Genomic DNA, 26,573 nt, shown 5'->3' with positions numbered 1-26,573 from the left:
GGGGTACACCCTGGACAATTCGCCACCTCATCGCAGGGCCCACACAGTCACTCACATTCACACACTAGGGTCAATTTAGTGTTGCCAATCAACCTATCCTCAGGTGCATGTCTTTGGAGGTGGGAGGAAGCCTGATGTAATCTGTAATATTTCTAACTGAATACATGCTTCTGATACTCTGTACATTACATGTTGTAGAAGCTAATGGTATTCATATCTCTGCATGATAATAAAATGTAATATTCAACCTGCTAAACATTCCTTAATTGAGGACTATCAACCAGAACATTTTATAAAAGAATATAAACTTGCTTTCAATCTGCCAGAAAATGTCCTATTCCTCAATTGATGTACAGCATTTATTTAGATAGAAATATCATGTCATTGCATTACAAAAAATCTTTGACAAAGCATGATCCTAGTGTAAGACATTTTTCATTTTGTTATGTAGTTAGACCGATTGTAATAAGTAATGCTATTGTGAAGCCGGAAGTTTGTGATTGGTTTGAGAAGGTGTCTTGACGGTGTGAAAGTCGCAGATAAAGTGACCCTGGACTTCCTGCCCACTGTTTTTACTTTTTGCTGAGCTTTTATGCCATTTTACCAAAACCGTTTCAGTAACAATCTACATTTTATGTTATTTATGCGTTAAACTAATCCAAACACGGAAGTGAAGCTCGGCACTAGCTGTTAACGTCTCACAGCGATCATGGATTTAAAAAATGGTTTTGTCTTGTCGTGAGGACAACTTGTCATGGCTTTAGACCTGGTATTTCCACAATGTATCCTTTTCTTTGTCCATTTCTGATCGCTTTTTGCCCGCTTGTGGCTCATCAGTAACTAGTGAAAGCAGCCAATTTTTCTACGCTACGGACTGGCCCAAGAGTCAAAAAAGAGTCAGGACGCATGTACGTTAATCACAACTTAAGAAATTGAGCGCTTAACTTGTTATCGGGTTAATTTTGACAGCCCTACTAAAAACATATTAATTGGTATTAACTTATATTTTTTTATTATATTGTTTTGCTCTATTTTGTAACAGTTGCTGCTTTTTGTACAATGTAATTAATATTTTAAAATGTTTAATCGTGTAATTAATTGTGATTACAATAATAACCAAAATAATCATGATTGTTATTTTTGCCATAATCGTCCAGCTCTAGGTGATACTTATTTCAACCTTGGTTTAGACTAAACTTCTCTGGCTTCATCTCCTCTAGGTGTTCATCAGGGAGCTGATCTCTAACGGCAGTGATGCTCTGGAGAAGCTGCGCCACAAACTGATCACAGCAGGCGGCGAGACCGCTCCTATGGAGATCCATCTGCAGACTGACGCTGCTAAAGGCACCTTCACTCTACAGGTACATTCAATCAACTGCAATCCAATACAAGAGTTGTATTAACAATTGTTCCTTTACAACGCTGACAATGCTAAGTTTTTCGGGACACTGTCAGAAAGCTATTCATTTAATAATATTTATTTTTGTCCCATCAGAGTGTTGTTGTAGTTAAGGATGTAACGATCGATCAGTATCCGCCGATTTTCATGAAAAAGTATATCATCGCCATTGTCGATTAATGCTTTTCAATGCCGATCACAAACGCTGATCCCCTCTGGCTCACACTGTATGTATTTTTTGTACCCCGGTTTACAAGCTAGCAACTAATTGTGTAATTCCATACACTAAGTGTGGAGCCGTTCCCCAAATTAATAATAATAATCTCAATTGCGGAAAATTAGGTATCATTAAATAAAGTATCATTATCACTGTACAAAAAGGCTAAACATGTTACACACACACAGTGCAAGCCAGGAGCAGGCATGCTAATAGCTAAGCTCGCCGCTAAGATAGCTTGAAACAACACCAAAAAAAAGTGCCCAGTAAAGTTTAAGAAGTTTGGATGGAAGCGTGTTAACTTAAATCAGAAAGTAAGCAGCTATTAACAGAAAATCAACAAGTAGATTAAGAAGAGTCTAGAGCAGGGCTGTCAAACTCATTTTAGCTCAGGGGCCACATAGACAAAAATCTATTCCCATGTGGGCCGGACTGGTAAAATCATGTCATAACGTAAAAATAAAGACAACTTCAAATTGTTTCCTTTGTTTAAAAATAGAACAAGCACAATATGAAAACATACAAATCATAATGTGGGTTTTTTTACATTTACATGTTGCTGCTCTTAGTAGTCTGTCTTCATTTGTCGTGATTTATAATTTCTGAATAAATGATGTGATAATGTTCATCAGTCAAATAGGTGCGAGTCTGGCAGGGTTTTAAAATGCTCTCATTGGTGTAAAATTGTAATCTATCAGAAGATGTACACTGCAAAAACTGAAATCTAAGTAAGATTAAATATCTCAAATAAGGGTGATATTTGCTTATTTTCTGTCTGATAAGATAATTCTTCTCACTAAACAGATTTTATGTTAGTGTTTTACTTGTTTTAAGGGTTTTGGTCCTAAATTATATCAGTAAGATATTACAGCTTGTTGCTGAGATTTTAAGACCTATATTGAGTAAAACATGCTTGAAACTAGAATATCAACTGTTGCAAAGCTGTGTCATCAACACTCACAAGTATAAAACTACTTTTTTAAAGTAATAATTTCTTATTTCAAGTATGAAAAAAAAAATCATGACTTTGTTACAATTGTCTCATAATTAAAACAGATGACAGCCAAATGGACGTTGCTGTTTTATTTTCAATGAAACAATACAAAATACGTACTCATATAGTAATACAGTTGTTATTAGTTAGAATATACTTATTTTAAGGTATTTTGGGGTTCATTGAGGTTAGCTAATTTTACTTGTTTTGGAAAGTCTTGACAAGCCAAATGTTATTGTTCTATTGGCAGATAATTTTGCTTAGTTCAAATAAAATACCCCTAATTTTTGTATTTTTTTTTTCTTGTTTTTGAACACTGACATTTTGCAGTGTATTAAATAGTATTATCAAAATCAAATTACAGCATGATATTTATGTAATTTACTCATTTTCCTCAACTGATGTACTAACATCATGTGGTTTATTCTGTACATATGTAGAATCACCTACAACAAAACCTGTGAATTTGGACTCATTTCATGAATCACACATGAAGTTAGAAGGGGATATATGTTATTTCAGCATATTTATGTGCGTCCAGATAATGTGTCCCCAGTCCTCTATCCTCTATCCGCCCCCTCTGAAGTCATGGGGATACAAATAATTGCTTTTGCGACACACAGTGGACATATTTAGAAGAGCAGTTTCTTTCATTCAAAAATTTCAGCTAATTTCTGTACTTACCATAATCTTCTCGCGGGCCGGATAAAACCGGTTCGCGGGCCTGATCTGGCCCATGGGCCGTATTTTTGACACCCCTGGTCTAGAGAGAGGATAATATAACAGAAACTGTTGTTGTGTCAGTGTTATTTCTGCCAGAAATACACATGTAAGCAGTGGGGTCAATCCATAAATTGGTGGAGTTGCTTCTAAGGGTATATTTTATAAAAAAACCAAAACCTTTTACTCTGTTTTTCAAGGACCATCGCACAGCCAGGACCACCTGTGTAACATATTTTTTCTTCACATATTCAATGACCTCACTAATTTTACTCTGCACTGCTATATTTTACTTTCAGTAAATGATTCAGTTTCACAGAATATTCAGCATGCACGTCAAGCCTGTTGGGTCTGTTGGTTTCTATACATTTACTTAATCTTCTAGAAACGTACTTGCTGTGTAGATGTGGAAATTCTAACAAAAACAGTGATTTATCTTGCTAGTGATGTGGGACTTCTATTATTTTGATCACAACTGTATAAATAATCGGTTTATAATTTAATCGTAGCCCCTAAATCGAATCATAATCAAATTGTGAGGTGCCCAAAGATTCCTACCTTTCGTACCAGACTATGTCACTTATAGATGATCGGTATCGGAATCGGCAGCCTCAAACCCTGATCAGAACGTCCTTAGTTGTAGAAGTAGTGTTTAGTAGATTTTGTAATGTAATGTAATGTACAAAAGTGCACATCTTTTTGTCTTACAAACTTTAATTGCTCCAATTTTTTTTCTTTTTAATGTCCTTAATATTCTGTATTTATTATGAATGTACAGTACTTTGAAGAGTGACTGCTAAAAGTCCCAGATTGTGGCACCTGCGCTACAAAAAGCAGTTGTATGAGCAATTATGCCACCTAGTGGACGTACATGTTACTATATGCCATGCTGACGTTCTTAATTTTTGAATGGGTTTTTTCTTAACAGGACACAGGAGTGGGTATGAACCAAGAGGAGCTGGTTACCAACCTGGGAACTATAGCACGTTCTGGGTCAAAGGTAGCGCTTTCCATTTATTCCTTCTTTTTATATCCTTCATTTCTAAGAGCTAACAATCTTTGTGTCATCTTCTATGTTTTTTGCAGGCATTTTTGGATGCTCTGCAAAACCAAGCAGAGGCCAATAGCACCATCATCGGGCAGTTTGGCGTCGGCTTCTACTCTGCCTTCATGGTGGCTGACCGCGTGGACGTCTATTCTAAATCAGCTGAGCCCGAAGCACCTGGATACAAGTGGTCCTCTGATGGGTGAGAACATGCTTTTACTTATACTAGTACACAATACTGTACAGCTCGTAGAAACCGTTAAAACTACAATAAGTTCACTTTCTATTTCTCTCTTCAAGCTCTGGACTCTTTGAAATAGCAGAGGCTAATGGCGTTCAGCAGGGCACAAAGATTGTGTTGTACCTCAAAGATGACTGCAAGGAGTTTTCCTCTGAGGACAGAGTTAAAGGTAAAGAACTGCACTTTGCACAGTACACTTCCTTCCGGTACAATACCGATATTGGAGCCTTCAGTATTGACTGATGCCGCTATTAGTACATTACAATATCAGCACAAATCTTAGTACACACTTGAGTACATATTTTGTAGTATGTAATGTTAGAAAAGGCTTGATCAAGCGACATGACTCAGAAGAATGGTAGGTATGAAACACATTGACCTAATGACAGACTTATGCTTCTTGAAGTGGAGTGGTGCTTAGTTTGTTGGCAACACTTAGTGGTCACAATAATTCATTAAATTAAGCTCATGACGCAGGAAGTTGAATGATGCAGACACGTTTGTAACTGCACACTTTGGAGACTTTGTATCTGTATGTAATATGCAACTTGAATTATTTGATGATGTTTGTTTATATTGACAAATGATGTAGACTGCAACATTTTTCAATTACGAACACTTATTATGTTCGTGTAAACACTCTGCAGGACTGCTTGTATCGGAGCTTACTGTAAATAGGAGACTTTTAAAGGCAAGCTAATAGCCTCCGATACTTTTTTTGTTGGTATCGAAACAATATCAATATTGAATCGGAGTTTGTCTACTCACCATACGACAATAAGCTGTTCTTTGAAGTCTTTAACTGGCTGTTAAGCTTTACACAAGTAAACACGCTGCTAGACTATTTGTATTGGAGATTTTAGTTGCAAGCCGATATCATCCGATTTTTGCTAATATCCGAACGATATTAATATTGAATCAGGATACTCCTCCTTGCCGTTTGACAATAAGGCAATATGTCTTTTCTGCAGATGTTGTGACAAAGTACAGCAACTTCGTCAGCTTTCCCATTTTCCTCAACGGACGGAGGCTGAACACTCTTCAGGTGAGTTAGTTGTGTGGATTATTGTGATCGCTTGACTGCCATTCTTAGTAGGGCTGAACAATTAATACAATTTTAATCTCGATTTTGGGCATCACAACTGGCAGGCAAATTCCTGAGCTTGTAACGGTTAAGTGGATGAGGAGCCAATGAGTGAAAAAAGGACAATGTCTACAAGGAGTTTGGGATCTCACCCTAAACTAACACCATAACCATGGTTATTACTATTTATTTGACACAATGCTAGTATGCCTAATCAATAATCACTAAACTCAACAAAAAAAAGTAAGGCGTATGATTTCCACTTAACATAACCGACGACGGAATCACACAATTGGCCAATAAAACAAAGTCTGCTGTTTAACACAGAATATCACGTAAATTAACATAAATGTGAGTGAAATGCTGTCATTGTTAGAAGGAATTTTTTTTCGGTGAAATGTGTCCATCCATCCATCCATCCATTTTCTACCGCTTATTCCCTTCGGGGTCACGGGGGGCGCTGGAGCCTATCTCAGCTACAATTGGGCGGAAGGCGGGGTACACCCTGGACAAGTCGCCACCTCATTGCAGGTGAAATGTGTCAGGAACGCTAATTCATCCCCAAAACATTTAACCTCCATGTCCTGAACTAAACAATGTAGGGATGGTCACTTAAAACAGCGACTAAACTATGAAGCTAAAGCTAGCAAGAACAATCCATACACCCACAACACATCTTAATCTGCTTGTGTTGTTGTGTACGATATCATTGATGTAAGATCAACGTACAAACAGTACAGCAGTCGCAACTTGAGAGGCTGGTTCTTCTTTTTGTTACACAGCCTAAAGTCTCTACACTCGTCACACTCAGAACAACAGCACACTTGCCCTCTTCACAATCACAACTGTGTGCAACATCCGGCCTGACTGCACTAATAAAATAAAGGTTTCAAAAAAGTACCTTACACAAGTCAGGGATTCCCCCAGCTTGCCAATGTACTGTACATGTGGCGTTGGGGGCATAACTAGGGGCATGGTCAAAGTGATGTAATCATATACAGTAATTTGCACAATTGTTGATGATGCAAATATATATATATTTTTGGAATAATAAAAATAATTTACATACATTTAAAACAAGTCTGTGTTATAAGTAATTAGTATTAACATATTTTTCTTATATAGTTTATTTTTTTACAATTGTTATTATTGTACAATGTAACACAGGCTGTATACAAGTAGCAGCTGCTGGTCTTTTAAGTAGGGGAAGCCATATTTCAGCGACACTTCAAACATGAGTACAGTCTCCAATAACAGATCAAATATGTAAACATGCTAGATTTTACGAGGAAAATTTCACTTAGAAAATTATAAATTTCTCCATATCAACAGGAACAACGGAATGAAAGTTGAAAAATGCTTTGGTAGTGTTTTATATTTCAAGATGGCTGATTCGCTCAGTTTGCTGTCCCTGTGATTCAGGCCAGACAGGTCATCCAATCACGTGGAGGCCCGGCGCCCCACTTTCAATCACTCTTAGTCATTCGCTCCGTAGGCGGGACAAAGTCAAGCATTTATCCAATAATTGTCTAGTTTGGCTGCAGCACTTTGACGCTAACACAACGATGAAGTAAAAATCGCGCCAGCTGTCGCTAAAGTAGCTATTTCTAAGCAAAAGTTGAACGCATCGTAACACATTTAGTCAAATGCAAACACAAAAGAACACATTTGACCACTTTTTGATATTTTAGGGGAAGCTGAACTTCCCTTGCAGTCTTTAGCAATCACCACTGCTGTATACCTGGCATGTTACAAAAAGGCGAGTAAGAGAAGTCGGCAAGTCAGAGCCGTAACTTTGGATCTAAGGGCTGGGTGGGTCTGGCTGGAGTGCCGTGGTTGGAAGAGCTGCCAGCCCGCTGCCGAAGCCAAAGTGTTGCAAAGCGGCCGCGTCCTACCGCCGAGACTCCAGACACTTGCGTGCGTCATCACTAGTCAATAGTGCGTAAATACAGTGGGTACGAAAAATATTCAGACCCTTCTAAATGTTTTTCTCTGTTTCATTGCAGCCATTTGCTATATTCAAAAAAGTTATTTTATTTCTAATTAATGCAAACTCAGCACCCCATCTTGACAGAAAAAAACAGAGGTAGAAATTTTTGCAAATTTATTAAAGAAAAACTGAAGTATCACACGGTCATAAGTACTCAGACCCTTTGCTGTGACACTCATATTTAACTCACTTGCTGTCCATTTCTTCTGATCCTATTTGAGATGGTTCTACTCCTTCATTGGAGTCCAGCTGTGTTTAATTAAACTGTTTGGACTTGATAAGGAAAGGCACAATTCTGAGTTTCACAAAATCAACTATCACTGCAGCCTTCCTTGGGGCCTTATGGCAGAGTGGCCCGACAGAAGCCTCTCCTCAGTGCAGGACATAGGAAATACCGCATAGAGTTTGACAATAAACACATGAACGATTCCCAGATTATGAGAAACTTTTTTGCGTTGATTCCAAGCGGTATGTGCGGAGAAAACCAGGCACTGCTCATCACCTGCTCAACACAATACCAACAGTCAAACATGGTGCTGGAAGAATGATGGAATCGGGATGTTTTTCTGCTGGAGGGACAGGACGACTGGTTGCAATTGAAAGAAAGATAGATGCGGCCAAGTACACAGATATCCTGGAAGAAAACCTCTTCCAAAGTGCTCAGGACTTCTGACTAAGCCGGAGGTTCACCTTCCAACAAGACAAGACAATGCACAGCTAAAATAACAAAGGAGTGGCTTCAGCACAACTCTGTGACCATTCTTGACTTGCCCATCCAGAGCCCTGACCTAAACCCATTTGAGCTTTTTTGATTTTATCAAATGGCTCTGACACCGCACCACGATCAGATACAAGCATAATGTACTTACAGCACTTTTTGATACATTAACAAAATGACTGATTTGACTATAAATACTGGTCAAAATTGACCGTAGATGTATTGCACCAATAAATGTGAGGATTTTTGCATTTAACACAAAGATTATTAAACTGTGTTTATGACCCCCAAAAAAAGTGTCAAAGAAAATCGAAATAATTGTGATTATTATTTGTGCCATAATCGTCCAGCTCTAATTCATAGAAAACTGACTAAAGAAAGCACTCATAGCGTCATAGAAATCGGTTATGTTGTTCTTGTATTTTCTGCTAACTCCCCAACAATCCGAATCCTGTCCTCTTTGCCACAAGGCCTTGTGGATGATGGAGCCCAAAGAGATCAGTGACTGGCAGCACGAAGAGTTCTACCGCTACATCGCGCAGGCGTACGACAAGCCGCGCTACATGCTGCACTACCGCACCGACGCTCCGCTCAACATCCGGAGCATTTTCTACGTCCCTGAAACGGTAAGAAATTTTGGTTTTCATTTCTATGCAGCAACGTCATGTGAGCATTATTTAAATTTAAAATTTTATTTTATTTTTTAAACAGAAGCCGTCCATGTTTGATGTGAGCAGGGAGATGGGCTCCAGCGTGGCTCTCTACAGCAGGAAGATTCTCATTCAGACCAAAGCCACCGACATCCTGCCCAAGTGGTTGCGCTTTCTCAGGGGTAAATGTTCTCTTGAACACCATCCCTCTGTACTTATGAGCACATCTTGTCTTATCATGCTCAAACCTCTTTGATCTGCTTGTGTGCAGGGGTGGTGGACAGTGAGGACATCCCTCTCAACTTGAGCAGAGAGCTGCTACAGGAGAGCGCCCTCATCAGGTACATTGCATGGAAGAAGAGCTAACTGAGGGAAATTCTGTTTATATTAAAGTAGGGTTGCACAATATATATATACGTTATGAATTATTTAAATTGGGCTGACAAAAGAGCTTTGAATACTATTGTTATATTGTGATAATGCATGTTGATAAAACATTCTATTTGTGTTCCGCAAATTTGACAGCGATCAAAGGCGTCTGCAACGCAATGTAGCGTCTTTGCTAATGTCCCTCCTTTTAATCACTAGTTCACGCCTGCATGGCGGCAAATATGTGTGTGTTTGTCTTCCCTCCTCCAGGAAGCTTCGCGACGTCCTGCAGCAGAGGGTGATCCGCTTCCTGCTGGACCAGAGCAAGAAAGAGCCTGAGAAATACAACACGTTCTTTGAGGACTACGGCCTCTTCATGCGGGAGGGCATCGTCACCACCCAGGAGCAGGACGTCAAGGTGACTGTCAAGTGTTTTGCTTCTATGCTGTGCTTATCCCACACTTGAAAGGGGTGTACCAATGCTGAATGTGGACTCTGGATTTCACTCAAAAGACCAGACCGTTGTTATTTCTTTCCTTTTATTTTTCCTTTAGTTTGCAACAGTTTCTCCAAAGGAAGAAACAGCTTATTTTTTCTTTTTCCAGTCTTGTTTAGCAATCTTTTTAGCAGTCATTTTAGGTGAAAAACCTTGAAAGTAAAAAAATCAACCAATTATCAATCCCATAATAATTTACAATTATTAATTAGTAGGGATGTCCGATATTATCGGCCGATAAATGCTTTAAAATGTAACTTCGGAAATTATCGGTATCGATTTCAAAAAGTAAAATGTATGACTTTTTAAAACGCCGCTGTGTACACGGACGTAGGGAGAAGTACAGAGCGCCAATAAACCTTAAAGGCACTGCCTTTGCATGCCGGCCCAGTCACATAATATCTACGGCTTTTCACACACACAAGTGAATGCAAGGCATACTTGGTCAACAGCCATACAGGTCACACTGCGGGTGTCCGTATAAACAACTTTAACACTGTTACAAATATGCGCCACAATGTGAACCCACACCAAACAAGAATGACAAACACATTTCGGGAGAACATCCGCACCGTAACACAACATAAACACAACAGAACAAATATCCAGAACTAACTCTTCCGGGACGCTACAATATACATCCCCCCAAAACCCACCCACCTCAACCTCCTCATGCTCTCTCAGGGAGAGCATGTCCCAAATTCCAAGCTGCTGTTTTGAGGCATGTTAAAAAAAAATAATGCACTTTGTGACTTCAATAATAAATATGGCAGTGCCATGTTGGCATTTTTTCCATAACTTGAGTTGATTTATTTTGGAAAACCTTGTTACATTGTTTAATGCATCAAGCGGAGCATCACAACAAAATTAGGCATAATAATGTGTTAATTCCACGACTGTATATATCGGTATCGGTTGATATCGGAATCGGTAATTAAGAGTTGGACAATATCGGAATATCGGCAATCGGCAAAAAAGCCATTATCGGACATCTCTATTAATTAGGCTATCAAACCCTTAACCATTAAACAAGTGCAAGAAAATAGACAATTTTTTTCCCTTTTAAGTTAAAGATTTTAAATAAATTGTCTCAATGTTAATGCACCAAGATATATATCAAATACATTTATCCCCAGAAACACAATGGATTAATGCAGCAGATAACCCAATACGTAAATACATAACCAATCAACCACCTATTTCCCCTGATTTAGATACACATTTAAAACCCATATCCAGAGTAAATGTATTATTAATTTAGCAGTGAAACACTCAATCTTAAATGCTGTCTACCAGTAGAACAATGCCCCGTTTATCCTATGCCCTCACTAGCAGCCAACAGTTATATCCAACACTTTAAATTGGGTGACTTCACCCTCCTGATGAAGCAAACTGCTACAACATTTATCAGACCAACCAAAGAATATACACCAAGCCTTCCTTACCAGCCAAGTTACACAAAACACTGAGTATTTAGCTTCCAGACTAAGCACGCTACATGCACACAACTCCCCCCACATCTCACCTGCGCAACCGATGTCTCGCACCCACAAAGAGAAACAAAGCACGATCTCTCCGGCTGTCCGTTCAGCTTTTGGTTTTGGTACACTTTTGGCACAACTTTCTCTGTAAGGAAGTCAACTTTTTTCCGCTCTGCGCTGCGGTGGCCTCTTTCGTTCGCGCAACGACAGATGAGATGGGAGCGCACCGACAGCGTTAACGTAAATAGATTGGCTCTGACTGGCCGAATTAGGGCTGGGCGATATGGCCTTTTTTTAATATCTCGATATTTTTAGGCCATATCGCGATACACAATATATATTTTGATATTTTGAATGAACATTTGATACATATAATCACAGCAGTATGATGATTCTATGTGTCTACATTAAAACATTCTTCTTCATACTGCATTAATATATGCTCATTTTAAACTTTCATGCAGAGAGGGAAATCACAACTAAGTCAATTTACCAAAAGTGTATTTATTAAACAGTTATTAAGCAGTGGCACAAACATTCATGTCATTTCAAAACAGGAAGTGCAAGATTGTCAGAGACATTTTAAAACAAGCTATGAGTGCACTTTTGTGCATGATGTCACTAAGATGACATATCAAAAAAACACTAAATTAAAGTGCACCTTTTGTACAGAACGCCACTACAATAGTTTAAAACAAATAAAGTGCCCTTTTGTGCATGATGTCACACAAGATATTTTAATAAGTGTCAAATAAAAATGAGCTGCATAATAGGAAATCAAATCGCTATGTGGTAGGTTCCTGCGGACGTTATCTCCTTCTGTTGTTCACTATTTTTGGTTGCCTCTGCATTTTGTTGGTGTGGCACTGAACGGAGATGTTGACATGTGGAGTAAGCACTCTTCATTCTCTAGCGGGTGACTTTTCAAATGAGGCTACATATTAGCAGTAATGCTGCTTTTTGTAGCATCGCTTTTGCCGCATACTTGACAAATTACGGTTGTCTGTTCGACATATTCCCACTTGAAGCCAAACCGCCGCCAGACTGTGCTGTTTTTCTTGGGAATCAATTCTTCCTTCATTTGTTACCAGATTCGCACCTTCTTTCTCTCGTATTACCTCTCGCACCACAGCTAACTTTACCCATGCTGCTACCTCTCTGCTCCGAGAGGGTGTATACATATGTGACGTATGTAAGAAGGTGCTGCTTGCTGTCTGTGAGAAGGAGAGACAAGAAAGAGTGAAAAAAGCCTGCAGCTAAAAGCAACTGCGTGAGAACGTATACTCGAATATCACGATATAGTCATTTTCTTTATCGCACAAAGACAAACCCGTGATATATCAAGTATATCCCCCAGCCCTAGGCCAAATTATATACCTTACCTGGGCTCGCCGAGGTGAATAGGGGTGTGGATGTGCTCTACAATAAAATACCATTTTATTAAGTGGGGTTTGGCTGGTTGCCAGGCCGTCGCAGTTTCGAGCTCGCGCATCCCCTGACGAGACAGCTGTTTGCCACTACAGTGACTTTTTAATAAATAATTTTGACATAAAACATCTCTCCTAACCTCTGTGCTTTTTCTGTTGCAGGAGGACATTGCCAAGCTGCTCCGCTTCGAGTCGTCTGCACTGCCGGCGGGCCAGCACACCAACATGATGGAGTACTCCTCCCGCATGACGGCGGGAACACGCAACATCTACTACCTGTGTGCACCCAACCGCCATCTGGCTGAAAAGTCCCCCTACTTTGAGGCCATGAAGCAGAAGGACATGGAGGTTCAGAGGCTGCGAGCGCTTCCAGCTAGAAATGTCACATTTCTTCATGTGTTTTTGTCTTTCCGTCAGGTGCTCTTCTGCTATGAGCAGTTTGACGAACTGACCTTGCTGCACCTCAGGGAGTTTGACAAGAAGAAGCTCATCTCCGTGGAAACGGACATCGTGGTGGACCACTACAAGGAGGAGAAGTTTGAGGACAGCAAACCAGGTGATCTGCACTCTTTTTGTTCTCTTTACTCATGCCCGCCTTATTTGACCCCAACTTTTATTTTTGGGCAGCGTCGGAGCGTCTGACGCAGGAGCAAGCCGACGACCTGATGGCCTGGATGAAGAACTCCCTGGGCCCCCGCGTCTCCAACATTAAGGTAAAGCAGAATAAAGCGAAGAGGAAGTGGAGGCTCTCAATTAAAACGGCCGCCATTTTGCTTAGCTCACTCCCCGCCTGGACACACACCCTGCCATGATCACCGTGCTGGAAATGGGCGCGGCGCGACACTTCCTGCGCACACAGCAGATGGCCCGCAGCGCCGAGGAGAGAGCTCAGCTCCTGCAGCCCACTCTGGAGATCAACTCAGGGTGAGAGCAATGTGATACACCCCTCGTCCGTGTTAGTGTAAGCAAGCCTTCATGATGTTTGTTTGTTGTAGACACGATCTGATCAAGAAGCTCCACACCCTGAAGGACTCCAACTCTGAATTGGCAGCACTGCTACTGGATCAGGTCAGGACTTATATTTTATGATTTATTCATCATACTTTTGCTAATTTAAAGTTTTCTTTTCATTCATATTTGAAACAATAGAGATGCTAAAGCTACTGGCCAGCTGCGTTTATTAAACATGGTATACTGTCAGAACCTGGACTCTTTCTGGAGGGCAGGAAGTCAACATTGGACTTAAAAAGTTGTCAATGAGAACTGTAAATTCAGGACTTACATATGAGTGAATTTTATCTTGAGATATCAAGAAAAATATGGTTTTCGTAGTCAAACTCAGAATTCAATCAATTTTCAAGGAACACATAATCCAAAAGTCAAATAAGAAACCAGCCCAACGATCTAGAATTCCAAATCAGGATTGGACATGAAATTTCAATTAAGATAGCCCCATAATATCAAATTGGGTTGTTCCAATTGTTTGACTTCCATGAGTGTCCGACAATGGCTTTTTTGCCGATATTCCGATATTGTCCAACTCTTAATTACCGATACCGATATATACAGTCGTGGAATTAAACACATTATTATGCCTAATTTGGACAACCAGGTCTGGTGATATAAGGTCCTTTTTTAAAAAATAATAAAAAAAGATAAATAAATTAAAAACATTTTCTTGAATAAAAAAGTAAGTATAACACTATAGAAACTAGTAATTAATGATAATGAGTAAAATTAACTGTTAAAGGTTAGTACTATTAGTGGACCAGCAGCACGCACAATCATGTGTGCTTACGGACTGTATCCCTTGCAGACTGTATTGATATATATTGATATATAATGTAGGAACCAGAATATTAATAACAGAAAGAAATAACCCTTTTGTGTGAATGAGTGTAAATGAGGGAGGGAGGTTTTTTGGGTTGGTGCACTAATTGTAAGTGTATCTTGTGTTTTTTATGTTGATTTAATAAAAAACAAAAACCCGATACCGATAATAAAAAAAACAATACCGATAATTTCCGATATTACATTTTAAAGCATTTATCGGCCGATATTATCGGACATCTCTAACCAATACCGACATTAATCCCATACAATATCAGCACGTTTATTAGGAAAGGCCTGATCAAGTGAAATTACTCATAGAATAATGGCAGCATGAAAAACAATAACCTATTTATTAACTGTTTTAATTAAAGGGAAGTGGAACACCTGGTGATCACAATAATTAATTACGTTAAAGGGGAACTGCACTTTTTTGGGAATTTTGCCTAACATTCACAATCATTATGAAAGACATGACGGATAGATTAAAAAAAAAAAAAAAAAGCATTCTAACTATTAAAATATACGTAAATAAAAGTCTGCTTATAGCAGCTCCATTATTCCGCCCATAAAATGCAATAAGTTACCATTCAAAAAGTGCCAACAATACTCCATTTACATTTAGTTACTTGATTATTATCCAAGTATTAATGATATTATACTGAACAAAAATATAAACGGAGCACTTTTGTTTCTGCTCTCGTTTTTCAAGAGTTGAACTCAAAGATCTAAAACTTTTACTATATACATAAGACCTATTCCTCTCAGATTTCTAAATCTGTTAGTGAGCACTTCTTCTTTGCCAAGATAATCCATCCCACCTCACAGGTGTAGCCTATCAAGATGCTGATTAAACCGCATATTTGCATCTGGGGAGGACGCGTTTTGTTGTGGATGACTATCACATGACAGCATAGTCATTTCACTCACTAATTACCATATTTGATTTCTGTCCTAGCATACTTAATCTGACACATTTGTTTACAAAATAAACTAGAGGGCAGACTTAAAAGTAATTTTCCTAACAAAGTATCATTGACACTGACTTTCTGGTAGTTAAAACATAAAATACAAACCATATCAAGACAATACTTTGACGGTAAATACTAAACAAGTAAAGTACATTAAAAATGTATCAAACAAACCTTTAACAAAGTGGTTACTATGCTGCCTGCTCCCTTTGACTGGAGTTGTGTGCCACTTTTCTTTTGTAAAATATTGCACTGTCCCACCCTTCTTGAATACTTTGAGGAACTCTAAAGAAATGTTTATCCTTTTTGCGATTTGAACGGTTCGCATAGCTGAAAACAATGCAAGCATTGGGTATTTTTCTTGGAGAAAGGTAATTGATGACCCATTAAGAATAGATGCTGCTTGACCACTATGTTTAATTCATGTAACATCCCAAGCAATCAAACTGATATCAATATTGTAGACTATGCCTAGTAAGTATAATGTAACCATATTATGTATCATATGGTCCTAAAACTTTGCATTGTAAATTATTACTTATTTTTTTATTATTTTTGTTCAAGATTTATGACAACGCCATGATCGCAGCTGGCCTAAACGACGATCCTCGACCAATGATTTCCCGCCTCAACGACTTGCTGACTAAAGCTCTGGAGAAGCACTAAGTGACTTGTTGACTGAAATATTTAGATGGCAGGAGCTCATGCTGAACATTTCCAGCCGTCAATCACATCTGTTAGCGCTCCCTAGTGGTGTGAAGGTGGACAGCAAGCAGGTTTGAAAAGCTTTTGTAAATATGTGTGCTCAAAGAACTTTGGTATAAAATAAGTAAGAAGCCTCTTGAGAATTCTGTAGAATCTTTTACTGCATCTGAAAAGTGTGCTGAGCAACGTGGTCCAGTCTTCCAGTCTGAAGGCTTGTTATGGCTGCAGTTTAAGTCTGTGCTTTCTGCGCCACCGCTGAACATCTCAGTGCCATCAGTCTGTTTGAACCACAGCAGGGTGCCTGGCCATGCTGTCTCTTCTGCCAGCGACACTTCCTGCTTTGGGGCTGCTGACCTGCCTTGCCAAGATCCACACCCCTTACAAATGTCAGGATAGTTTGTCTATGTTGGCGAGGAAGCGTTGGGCCCACCACTCATCCAGATCTATGGGCACGAAGTCTGAGAGGATGACAAGGTACACCAAACATTTTGAACATGCAGTAAAGACACATTCAGTACGCCTGCAAATGTTTTTTTATAAACTCAATCCTGGCAGTGCTAATGTCTTTTATGTATTATGAGTCTCCTTTACCATTAGAAAAATTCATGGCCATTGTACACCAATGCTAGAACCTTCAATTACTACGAATACCCCTGATATCATGGCAAACAACTTTGAAAGGACTTACCAATGAATAAACAACAACAAAATTCTATTTTGTTTTAATACTCCAGTCAGAAGCATATTCTATTTAAAAGCCTTGCTTGGGACAATAGTTGGAAATGACCATTAGCTATAAAATCTCTGTACAGCACAACAGTTGCAATAATTGTTCTGGAACTATGTTAAATTGTGTCATCTTATTCAAATAAAAGTGTATTTAATAACCAAATTTTTAATTGAGTTTTACACATTCAGAAATGGTAATAAGTATACAATATTGTGCATGCTTACATTATCACATCTTTCCCTGCAGATAGCACTATTGAAGCTACATATAAAAGCTGATTCATTTTAAAGCAGAGAAAAGCTGCAACCATACAAAATATACTTTATATCCTGTAAAATGAGTGGTTTGCTGATACTTTTAACAACTCAAGTCTTATTTTCCCTGAGTAGTAATAGGAAGACACTTCCAAAGCAATGTGATCATGAACAAGATCCTTAAGAATCATAAAATACAGTAAAGCAAAACTTAAATCTAATTAGTTTTTTTTCCCTATCACATTTTTTGAATGAATTAAAAAATCTTAAAATGATTTTCTTCAACTGATTATTTTCCCAGCCTGTACATTTCCTATGAGAGATGTCCTGCAGAGTAGTCATTTTAAACTGATCACAGATAAGCTGATCTTGTGAAGCCACAGCAGTCTCACACAATGCTAATGTTAGCTTCCAACAACTGCCTGTCCAGAGCTAAACTACAGAATCTGAGAGACTCGCTAGCATTAATAAACCATTAGGGCTGCAACTAACAACTTGACTAATTCTATTGTGTAGTTTACGCCTATTCAGTGGTTCTTATTAAGCCATTGGCTTTTACATTTACTTTTAAGATATTTTAGGCAGGTGCTAACTTACAACTTCATTTAAAAGTATTTATTTATACTGTTACTGCTCATAAACGTTTGTTCTTGTTTTGGCAAGGGGCAGGTAAAGTGCCAATAAAAAAGTAGAGTGTACCTTTAACTTACGAATATACGAGATGTTTCTCTGCTTTGGGGCCGCTGACCTGCCATAATGATTTATTATGTTTGTGATGTAAAGCACATGCTTTACATCACAAACATAATTTGAGTTACAAGCATTTCCGCCGCCAGTTGTAGTGTCTGATCACAGCTGTTTTTAGATTTAATCAGTTATTCTAAGAAATTGAATCACTAAATGTATTTTTAACCTGCTGTCACTTTGTCCTTGCCTGGGGACAACAGATGAAAATAAGCTTGTAATGTTAAATCTGCTCTGTGCAAAACATGTATTGAATAAACAAACCTCTTATAATAAGTGAACTTTGCAACACTGATGGAAGCAGCAGGCTTATGGACACGTGGCCGTTGTCCTGTTCCAAAGTAAATGTTGTACAATATTTTATATTGCATTTTTGTCAAATATTTTTTCACATACCGTATTTTTCGGACTATAAGTCGCAGTTTTTTTTCACAGTTTGGCCGTGGGTGCGACTTATACTCAGGAGCGACTTATGTGTGAAATTATTAACACATTACCGTAAAATATCAAATAATATTATTTAGCTCATTCACGTAAGAGACTAGACGTATAAGATTTCATGGGATTTAGCGATTAGGAGTGACAGATTGTTTGGTAAACGTATAGCATGTTCTATATGTTATAGTTATTTGAATGACTCTTACCATAATATGTTACGTTAACATACCAGGCACGTTCTCAGTTGGTTATTTATGCCTCATATAACGTACACTTATTCAGCCTGTTGTTCACTATTCTTTATTTTAAATTGCCTTTCAAATATCTATTCTTGGTGTTGGGTTTTATCAAATAAATTTCCTCCAAAAATCCGACTTATGTATGTTTTATGCCTTCTTTATTATGCATTTTCGGCAGGTGTGACTTATACTACGGTGCGACTTATACTCCGAAAAATATGGTACATATATTTAAGCTTATTGTGCCTTTTTAGTATTTTTCCCCCCTCCTAAACCTTGCATGCCTACCCTTGTAAAGCTACTGGAAACGTAAAATGTATTTTGGAGCTGTATTAATAATCAAACATTATTTCTTATCTAAAAGGCACACATGTTAAATTGTGCGGTTTGAAAGCACAAAACAAATGGATTTAAAATCATTTCAATGGGCAGGGCTAATTGGAGTTGAGTATTTTGAGTTAAGAGCTTCGTCGTGGAACAAATTGTGCTGGTAAGTTGAGGTACCACTACCAGTCTCTGTTATGATCATACACTTTAAACATTGGACTGAAAATGATTTTATATTTGTATCTGAGTCATGTACGCCAGACGCTGGTATGATGTAAGTTCACTAAGAAGAAAAGACAGCTGTAACTGGGTAAGTACTTTGGTTTACACAGCACTGTCGTCAAGTGCTCCAAAAAACGATGAGCACACTTCTGGCCTTCACAATAAAATCACCGAGCGTTACATCCTGTCTGACTGCACTGTCTACCATCTTTTAGAACATCATGTGGAGAATGTTGTAACTCCTCTTTCTAAAATATTTAACTGAAGCTAACTTATGTCTCTATACAGAGTTGTTGGGGACATTCCTAATTTTTATTATTAATATTGTATTGTTAATATCTTTGAAAAATAACCATCTTTAAAAAAATCCCAATGTAATTTTAGCTGGTTAAAATATAAATCTTAACTACATAGAAAAAATAATTTAGAGATTTAAATAATGATCTCTAATGAACTTACTGTCCAGGTTAAAGTTTGGAGTGTTGTCTTCATAGTGGACCACTCCACATGTCTCCTCGGTTCCCCGGTTGGACCCCTGCTCCTGTTGCACCACTTCCTGCCAGGCTGCAAACAGAAAACCAGAACAATAGCAACTTTCCTCTGGGTATCAGTCAGGGCACTAACAGTCTTTTCCTTCGGATTTAAATCTCCTTCCATCAATCCAAATAGCCTTTTGGATGAACTTTACAACATTTACAAGTTTTTTTTCCCAAGGTTTTCATCCGAAAATTCCTTCGAAAAAAAAACTTCCGCCTGTCTGTCATTGCATGGTAGTAGCATCATGTTTGTAGCGCAATCCAAGATCATTTCTTGATGCTGTCTGCTATTTAACATTAGCAAAGCAATTGGAGACCTAATATTTGCAATATATGCCAATATTACAGTGGACATCAGTTAAATTAAAGTTGTAAGGATCCACAAATGGCTAGTGTGACGTCATAGGTCAACCGTAAAAGGAAATAGCGCCCCCCAGTGTACATATGACCAAAAGTTGGACTTCACACACAGGTGTGAAAATACAAAAAACGAAACATTTCAGAAATCAGACTAATTAGTGCATATAAACGTGGTGAGTGGACCCCCTAAGATCCAAACAAAACATCCAATCTTACTTGCTAGTTTTAACTTGTAGCTAATACATTAACATGACTTTAAGAGCTACATACCCCCGGGGATAGGTTGATTGGCAACACTAAATTGGCCCTAGTGTGTGAATGTTGTCTGTCTATCTGTGTTGGCCCTGCAATGAGGTGGCGACTTGTCCAGGGTGTACCCCGCCTTCCGCCCGATTGTAGCTGAGATAGGCTCCAGCGCCCCCCGCGACCCCGAAGGGAATAAGCGGTAGAAAATGGATGGATGGATATCACCATACATTTATGTTCCAACCATTGTAAGGAAGAAAGTGAGTGTTAAGTACAGTGTCAAAAAGAAGAAGCGAATTATTGTCGTGTTTTTAATGATTTATTTTATTCGATGAATGTGTGTAGCTAGCTAACTGTGACACAATTTGAGCACAGCACAGAGCGCCTAGAGGGTTGTTTTTCTTTCTAAAAGGCATGTTACATGTTAAAATGGTGCTGCCAATTGAATTAATTTCAATGGGAGAAGTTGATTTGAGATACAAGTGTTTTAAGTTAGGTGCTCCGTCACAGAACCAATTTAGCTCGTACATTGAGGTACTACTGTGTATAGATTACCGATCGACTGATATGTCAGGAAGGCTGATAACTGATATTTGGAACTAGTATTCAGCTGACCATTAACTATTGAGTAATCTCAAATAATTATATGTAATTATTAATGTATTGACCACTTTACGATCTAATTTCATACATTCAAATATTTCTCTTTAAAACATTTTATCATTTAAATTAATAGGGATTTTATTACCTGTTAATTATGTGCACAAAAAAATCCATAGATTTACAAGATTGAAAACAAAGAAGCAAAATAAATCAGTTTACTTAAAAAGCCAATTTTGAAAGAAAAAAGCTCAATGCTGCTGATGCAATGAGTGTTGTTGGAAGAAAACATAATTAATTAATTACGTCTGTTCTGACACGATTTAATGGGATCTTTGTGCCAAAAGTAATAAGCTGTAGCTGTGTGTACAAGTGTGCAATGATGAGACAAACAACCCGTCACTGAGAGTTGTCAATATTGTGTGTGCTAGTCTGCAACATACTGAAGCAGAATGAGTTTAACACCAGCCAAATACATTAAATATCTTAACGGCAGACATTTATCCATGAAAATGTGGAAAAGCTGCTGATGTGTTTGACTAAGAAACAACTGGAAGAAGATACAGTAGAAGTCCACTCTCCAAGGTGAATTCTGTACATTACTTTATAAAACGACTGTAGTTAGTAGTACATTCCATTGTATTGTTTTGATAGTGTTATTTAAAAGGTTGTTTTTCTTTCTAAAAGGCATGTTACATGTAAAAATTGTGCTGCCAATTAAATTAATTTCAATAGGAGAAGTTGATTTGAGATACAAGTGTTTTGAGTTAAGTGCTCCGTTACAGAACCAATTTAATGATAAGCTCATATCAAAATTAGATTTACAGCCCCGAAATCTTTTCATTGTTTTCATTTTGATGCCCCGCCCTCTACCATTTGACCAATTAGAAAGTCTCTGAGTGTGTCACATCCAGGTTGCCAGTTACACACCGCCATCTTCGTCGAGCTACTGCCACTGGTAAAGTTACTAAACATGTCAGACCTTAGTAAATCTAAAAAGCGTTGTTATGATTCTCAACTTATTCATTACAAAGCCAGGAAAAAAACGAGGATCGGGGATGACTTTGAAAGATGGAGACGATTGAAGGCGGAGAAGATTTTTTCATCTGACGCCAAACTTGCTAATTTCCCCCTTGATATGTAAGTCAGGCGTTTATGTTTTCTTATTACTTGTAATAAATGGAAATTTACATTTTGCCTTATGTTGATGTGTATTCCAACTGACAGGACAAAATATCTTTACGACAAATAAAACCTATGTGGATTTGGGTAGTGTCAGTGCCTATTTCCTTCTCAGTATGCTGACACGCTGAGGTAATGGGTTCCAACATTAGCACAGCTGTGTTGGCAATGTGAAATGTATGGAGACTGCCAAATAACATGATAAAATCATTCCTGCAGCCTATAGACATACCTTGGTAAAAGTCTCCTTTGTTTTTGGGCGTACATTAGGCTGCTAAGCGTGCTCTTCTTATTTTCCACTAGTATAACCATTGCTAGCGTTGGTTGTAGTTTGTTTTAGTCTTTGGTTTCTGATAGTACTGACAATAACCATATGATTGCCATTTGTTGTGATATTGTACGCAGGCATGACGTACTTCTTCCTGAAAATAGCTGAATTTCTGTGTAAAGTGTGTTGGTTAGAGATTTGTTATTGACAAAACGCTTTAGTCAGCTATTATGGTCCCAGCACCTTGTAAGAGGCAGTGGAAGTTTGAAGTTTCTTGGAGTAGTCCAGTCCATCCAGCTGGATTCAGCTGCGTATCTGACAACCTCAATCAGGGAGAGAGGGAGGGGACTACAGAATTTTGACCAAGATTGCAGTACCATTTCTGGCCACATTATTACATATGGCACCTTTAAACATGAATCTTATTCGTCAGTAGATGGATGGACTGGACAAGGCTTGAAGTTTTTTTGAATAATTAATTAATTTAGCTAATTTAGTTAATAGTTAATTTAGCAGCAAAAAACATCAGGGGATTTCACAAACACTATACACTATTACGTGTGTCTAAGAGGAGCATCAACATTTGTGTTTACAAATCTGGGAAATTAAGTAAAATTTGGGATTTCTCTACATCACAACAACGCGCCATCTACTCAGTTTTATACAATTGTATAGCAGTTTATGGATTTAATACCTTGTAAGATTTTCTCGTGAGAAACTCTGTAATATCGCCAACTTGTCAATAAAATCAATTCTGGGTTCTTATAGAGAGAGGACATTTTTTAAGCTGGCTGACATATTTTTCCTAAATGTTACAGAAAGTATAAGAATGCTGCCTCTTCTTGTTTTTTTATATAATAAGTCTACTATTTTGTTAATATATTTACACTTAGTTTGGATTTTTGGCAGGGATATTTTTGTCCAACCATGTACGTCACGTTATATTTGATTGAATCACATAACATGAAAACTACTTTAAGACACTACGAGTGTTGCGGACGGAGGATCATTTGTTGCAGTAGCAAAAAAACACCCAAAAAACGGAACAAATAAGGACAAAAACTAGATTTCCTGACCAAAAAATGAAAGTTTTTTTAAACCTAAGCCGAAGAGATATACTGTGTAAAGGTGACCAATATTGTAGGAGGAAGAGAATGTGCGGGTGGGGTGGGTGTGGCCACGAAAGCTGCTGTGAAAAAAAAAGAAGCTACTTTTCACATGTATGTCAAACTGTCTTGAGCAATGTTTATCTATTATAACATATAGAGATGTCTGATAATGGCTTTTTTGCCGATATCCGATATTGTCCAACTCTTAATTACCGATACCGATATCAACCGATACCAATATATACAGTTGTGGAATTAACAAATTATTATGCCTTACTTTGTTGTGATGCCCCGCTGGATGCGTTAAACAATTTAACAAGGTTTTCCCAAATAAATCAACTCAAGTTATGGGAAAAAATGCCAACATGGCACTGCCATATTTATTATTGAAGTCACAAAGTGCAATATTTTTTTTTAACATGCCTCAAAACAGCAGCTTGGAATTTGGGACATGAGGAGGTTGAGGGGGGAAGGGTTTTGGGAGTAGGGGGTGGCGGGGGGTGTATATAGTAGCGTCCCGGAAGAGTTAGTGCTGCAAGGGGTTCTGGATATTTGTTCTGTTGTGTTTATGTTGTGTTACAGTGCGGATGTTCTCCCGAAATGTGTTTGTCATTCTTGTTTGGTGTGGGTTCACGGTGTGGCGCATATTTGTAACAGTGTTAAAGTTGTTCATACACCCTCAGTGTGACTTGTATGGCTGTTGACCAAGTATGCGTCGCATTCACTTGTGTGTGTGAAAAGCCGTAGATATTATGGTATTGGGCCGGCATGCAAAGGCAGTGCCTTTAAGGTTTATTGGCGCTCTGTACTTCTCCCTACGTCCATGTACACAGCGGCGTTTTAAAAAGTCATACGTTTTACTTTTTGAAACCGATACCGATAATTTCCGATATTAGATTTTAAAGCATTTATCGACCGATAATATCGGCAGTCCGATAATATTGGACATCCCTAATAACACATTTTCAAAATACCAAATAATGTTGTACTGTATTTTTCGGAGTATAAGTAGCACCGGCCGAAAATGCATAATAAAGAAGGAAAAAATAATTTATAAGTCACACTGGAGTATAAGTCGCATTTTTTGGGGAAATTTATTTGATAAAACCCAACACCAAGAATAGACATTTGAAAGGCAATTTGAAATAAATAAAGAATAGGCTGATTAAGTGTACGTTATATGAGGCATAAATAACCAACTGAGAATGTGCCTGGTATGTTAATGTAACATATTATGGAAAGAGTCATTCAAATAACTATAACATATAGAACATGCTATACGTTTACTAAACAATCTGTCACTCCGAATCGCTAAATCCCATGAAATCTTATACGTCTAGTCTCTTACGTGAATGAGCTAAATAATATTATTTGATATTTTACGGTAATGTGTTAATAATTTCACACATAAGTCGCTCCTGAGTATAAGTCGCACACCCGGCCAAACTATGAAAAAAACTGCGACTTATAGTCCGAAAAATACGGTAGTTGTAAAAAAAAAAAAAAAAAATACATACCGATAAGTAGGCTGATACAATATAGGTAAAAATGTCAAATATTGGCGTCGATAATCAGCCTAACCAAAAATCAGTCGATCTCTAACTTAGATATAAATAACTTGTTTTCTCAAAAGTATTAATTGAGTAATTATGATACAATTAATTTATGACTATTTTTTAAATCTTGTCATATTAATAATTAAAAAAGTAGAAGTTGATGCACTATTGTAGTTGGCTGGTTGATTTTTAACCTCCATGCTGTGACTTTGATTCAAGTCAAGCGTGGGAAGGACACGAGGAGGAGGCGTGTGTGTCCTTGCACACTTTATTACTCAAGGTTAGTGCTTTTGAGGGGGGCTGACAGAAACACGGAGGAACGAACAGAGGGTCTACCAATGCAACTTAAAAGTTAGGCTGGGGGGTGCATGCCTGGCTATCAGGGTGAGAGCAGCTGTGAGGGTGCGGCGTCACGGGGGTGTTGTGTACGCTGATAGGACAACACTTCTGGTCTTTCCAGTCGGACGGCGTTTCCCTCACCTTCATGGACAAACTGCACGTTGTCCTCGTGGGCGGCCGTTAGTCCCCCGTCCTGCTGGGGTTCTGCGGGTAGACTCGGGGGAGGCTGATGGTACCTCTTGCCGTTGGGGCGGTTAAACACAATCTTGGGTGCAGGGAGCCTTTGGATAACAATAAAAACAGCCACATTTTGGTCTTCTTAAAAATGTCAGAAAAGTCAAAGCAAGGTTGACAACAGCTGTGTGAGGGGGAGCACGTGGTGCCTTTGCACAAGGTCACGCGTGAACGCGCACACGCACAGTTGTAAAAAAGATAGACATGAACTTAACACCAGTGATAGTCACTCATTCACAGCCCCCGGCTGCATTTAAAACAACACCTTTGTGTTTTTTCCCAGTTACACTGAACGCAACACTTACTCGGGCAAACTCCAGGACGTTTGCTTGTGCTTGAAGTCGTTGCTTTTGTTGTCGAGCAGCTGTGTGGGCCCTTTAAAAGACGACACACACACACTTGACGCACATTACAGTAGCGGTGTGTGTGTGTGTGTGTGTATATTTATATATATATTTACTTACCTGTGCGGCGCTGGGTGACCAGTTTGCTAGGACCTCTAGTGATGGTGTACATCATGCGCAGGCAGACACTTGACAACAAGGAGGCAGCCCTCCAGGAAGTGGTCCTGATTTGAAATCTCGCGATGTTTTGAGACTCGGCTAACCGGCTAGCTTAAACTCAAAAAATTACCGAATAACGACTAATAAACAAACTAAAAGTTCAGTAGCAAAAACAGCAACAATACTCGCCTTTCTATCCGTATTTCAATGCTTAAAGGTCATTTCTGTGCTAAAATGTGTCCTTTGAGGGAGAGCGAGATAGCGGTAAGGACAGTTTCACGTAAGTTGTCATTCATATGAGCATCGAACGGTCAAAGCGCATCACTGGTCCACGTGCTCAACACACCCC

The 26,573-nt window shown here is 38.5% G+C and overlaps 2 protein-coding genes across 2 annotated transcripts in view; one reads left to right on the top strand and one right to left on the bottom strand.

Moving 5' to 3' along the window:
* The window catches only part of trap1 (TNF receptor-associated protein 1), a 23,574-nt gene extending 6,252 nt beyond the window's left edge, over positions 1 to 17,322 (top strand). Inside the window, exons 4-18 of the mRNA XM_062036721.1 lie at positions 1,221 to 1,361; positions 4,259 to 4,330; positions 4,417 to 4,577; positions 4,676 to 4,785; positions 5,588 to 5,661; positions 8,879 to 9,034; positions 9,120 to 9,240; positions 9,330 to 9,399; positions 9,698 to 9,845; positions 12,994 to 13,179; positions 13,249 to 13,387; positions 13,459 to 13,544; positions 13,610 to 13,755; positions 13,827 to 13,899; positions 16,197 to 17,322. Coding sequence (XP_061892705.1) covers positions 1,221 to 1,361; positions 4,259 to 4,330; positions 4,417 to 4,577; positions 4,676 to 4,785; positions 5,588 to 5,661; positions 8,879 to 9,034; positions 9,120 to 9,240; positions 9,330 to 9,399; positions 9,698 to 9,845; positions 12,994 to 13,179; positions 13,249 to 13,387; positions 13,459 to 13,544; positions 13,610 to 13,755; positions 13,827 to 13,899; positions 16,197 to 16,298 — 1,785 coding nt within the window. The 3' untranslated portion in view covers positions 16,299 to 17,322. The remainder of the gene's footprint in view (positions 1 to 1,220; positions 1,362 to 4,258; positions 4,331 to 4,416; positions 4,578 to 4,675; positions 4,786 to 5,587; positions 5,662 to 8,878; positions 9,035 to 9,119; positions 9,241 to 9,329; positions 9,400 to 9,697; positions 9,846 to 12,993; positions 13,180 to 13,248; positions 13,388 to 13,458; positions 13,545 to 13,609; positions 13,756 to 13,826; positions 13,900 to 16,196) is intronic.
* Positions 16,456 to 26,573, bottom strand: LOC133642500 (MAPK regulated corepressor interacting protein 2-like). Its single transcript, XM_062036722.1, has 5 exons — positions 26,186 to 26,573; positions 26,027 to 26,096; positions 25,629 to 25,768; positions 19,751 to 19,855; positions 16,456 to 16,795 (listed from the first exon to the last, which is right to left on the bottom strand). Exons 1-5 carry the CDS (start codon positions 26,238 to 26,240, stop codon positions 16,725 to 16,727), a joined length of 441 nt encoding a protein of 146 aa, XP_061892706.1. The 5' UTR covers positions 26,241 to 26,573; the 3' UTR covers positions 16,456 to 16,724.

The sequence above is a fragment of the Entelurus aequoreus genome, linkage group LG25 (genome assembly GCF_033978785.1).
Source record: "Entelurus aequoreus isolate RoL-2023_Sb linkage group LG25, RoL_Eaeq_v1.1, whole genome shotgun sequence".
Taxonomy (NCBI): Eukaryota; Metazoa; Chordata; class Actinopteri; order Syngnathiformes; family Syngnathidae; genus Entelurus; species Entelurus aequoreus.
Note: the sequence above shows the minus strand (reverse complement) of the source record. Positions and strands in the feature narration are given on the sequence as shown.